This window comes from Bison bison, unplaced genomic scaffold (assembly GCF_000754665.1).
Source record: "Bison bison bison isolate TAMUID 2011002044 unplaced genomic scaffold, Bison_UMD1.0 scf7180017864160, whole genome shotgun sequence".
In the NCBI taxonomy this organism is placed as follows: Eukaryota; Metazoa; Chordata; class Mammalia; order Artiodactyla; family Bovidae; genus Bison; species Bison bison.
In genome coordinates this window covers 6,419,839-6,422,259 of record NW_011494732.1, presented here as the reverse complement: position 1 = coordinate 6,422,259, position 2,421 = coordinate 6,419,839, and the positions used below count along the sequence as shown (strand labels likewise).

At 62.7% G+C, this 2,421-nt stretch overlaps 1 protein-coding gene across 1 annotated transcript in view; it reads left to right on the top strand.

The window, feature by feature from the left end:
* The window catches only part of MLXIP (MLX interacting protein), a gene marked incomplete at its 5' end in the record, with an annotated part of 57,263 nt that extends 54,848 nt beyond the window's left edge, over positions 1 to 2,415 (top strand). Inside the window, 2 exons of the mRNA XM_010841422.1 lie at positions 184 to 313; positions 881 to 2,415. Of these exons, the coding sequence (XP_010839724.1) occupies positions 184 to 313; positions 881 to 1,002 (252 nt within the window). The remainder of the gene's footprint in view (positions 1 to 183; positions 314 to 880) is intronic.
* Between the last annotated feature and the right edge of the window lie 6 nt (positions 2,416 to 2,421).

Genomic DNA, 2,421 nt, shown 5'->3' with positions numbered 1-2,421 from the left:
GACTGAGGTCACAGCCTGAGCGCAGGGATGATTAGGGACATCTCTCCCCACCCTTCCATCCCCCTCCCCAGCTGTGCACAACACCCTGCCAGTCCCGAGGGGTGTCGGTCACGGGCACACCTGTGACTGGACTCCGCTCTCTCTGCGCTGGCTTATGGTTTCTTTAACCCAAGCGCCGTGCAGTTCAGCGTCATCATCAAGCCGCTGTTTGAGTCCTTCAAGGGCGTGGTGTCCACCAGCAGCCTGGATGAGCTGCACCGGACGGCGCTGTCCTGGCTGGACGAGCACTGCTCCCTGCCCATCCTCAGGCCAAGTGAGTGGGGGCTGCATGGGGGGCATTGTGGGGCCGTGGGGGGCTTAGCCATGGAAGCGGCTGCAGAAATCCCAGGCTCCACCATAGTTGGTCTGCACGCACCTGGGGCAGGAAGGTGAGGCCCTGCAGGTGAGGGGGTGCCTCCCAGCGCCTCGCTCGGCTTTCTGCCGTCTCCGTGTGTCCGTCTGATGATCAGACCCAGCTTGTGTTTGTTGAGCAGCTGCTCTTCCCCTGGCCTTGTGTCAGGTGTTTTCAGGCACACTTTCATGTTCAGCTCTTTTCATAAGGACCAAGGCTGTGTGTCAGGTCACAGGGACAAGCAGGAACGGCTCAGGGTGTTCCCCACTCTCCTGCAGGGTGGCAGATACGATCGGGCATCATCTTAAAGGCAGAGGTGTGAGTGTCCAGACCGCAGCAGAGACTCCCCTGGGGTTTGTGCCTCTCCTGGTTTGGGGGGCCCTAAGGATCGCCCCTCGGGGTGTACACGTGTAACTGCATGTTCTGTCTCTCGGGCTCAGAGCTGGCTCCCCCAGGCCACATCTGCAGGCTCCCCCTTCTATCTTGCAGCCGTGCTGAACACCCTCCGGCACCTGAGCACCACCACGTCCATCCTGACAGACCCGTCCCAGCTGCCCGAGCAGGCAGCAGAGGCCGTCAGCAGAATCAGCCAGAGAGCCGGGGAGTCCTAGCAGCGCTTAGCGGGCACGCGGCCACGTGGGATGCCGAGGAGACCCTTCCCCGCCTGTGGAGAGGAGGCTGCGCCCCTCACCTCTCCCGCTTCAGGGCCTCCTAGCCTCCCTGCGACTGAGGCCCTGGCCGCTCCAAATGCCGCGCTCAGGTCTGAAGCAGGTTTGGGTCCTGCCAACAGCAATAGCCCAGCTCTGGGAACCCCTTGCTGTGAACTCTGACTCAGCGACCTCAGTCACTGACCTCCCCTCACCTCAGAGAAGCCCAGATGAAGGGAAACGAGGGGACGCCACCCCTCCCTGTCCTGTCCTGCTGGTGGGTGTCGGGGGGATGGGGGGGCCTGGCAGCAGTGCAGGGAGCCGACGGGCAGGAGGAGACCTCGCCCATTCCCCCAAGTTAGGACGCGTGAGGGTCCTTCCCAGCTGCTGTCTGGGATGCACCCTCCTGTCACGTCTCTTGCACCCCTGGGCTGTTGGAAGGTCTCCTCCTTCCTCCCCCAACTCTGACCTAATAGAGTGGATGTTGGCTCGGGCTTCGCAGGGCCGGGAAACCCTACAGCACATGTGTGCAAAGCAGTGGGTATGTGTGCCCCAGAGGATAACGAACGCGCCAGTGATGCGGAGCTGCTTCAGTCCTGGAGGTCCCCCGGGCGGTGCTGTGGTCTGTTTCACAAGTGGATTTGGTTCCACTTCACATCGCGGCAGCCACGATGGCACCAGCCCGGATTTCACATGGTGGGGGCTCAGCCAGGCCCTGCCCGCTCATGCCCCACCTGCTTCCAAGCCAGGAACAGCTGTGCTCGATGGACACCGCTAGCCCTGTGGGTGCAGCACATGAAACACCAGGCTCCGCAGTGCTGCCATCGACCGGGTCCCCTCAGCTGGATTGTCCAGCCGGGAGCCCCAGCCCGTCCATCCCAGTTCCTGGACCAAAGACGCCAGCACCCCGGCATCTGCCCTGTCTTGTGTTTGGAGGCAGAAATTGGTCGACGCAGAGCTCCGAGGTGGCTGCAGATCAGTCAGGAGTTGAAGTCCGCTTTGGTCCAGGTGGAGGACTGTGGGGCCCGCAGGCCGTTTCCGAAGGTGGGAGTTACACCTGGAAGGGTTCGGAGGAGGGGGCCCGTGCCAGTCCTCCTCTCGCCGCGTCTGCGGGAGCAGTTCCAGGCAGAAGGATGCTCTCTAACACTCAGGAAGCCCAGCCAGGGCTACCTCCTCATTGAAAGAATGTGCTTTTCACGTCCTGCTGTGAAGTTCAGAGGCCGGCAGGCTTCCCCGTCAAACTCTGTCCTCCCTGCCCGAGATGGAGACCTGCCTGAGCAAGGGCCAGGCCAGGAGTCCTGCTGGGCTGGGCAGAGCTGTGGTGGGGGCTGCTGCGGGCCGCCCGCTGAAGCTTGGATCCTTTCAGAGGCTCCCACTGGCTCC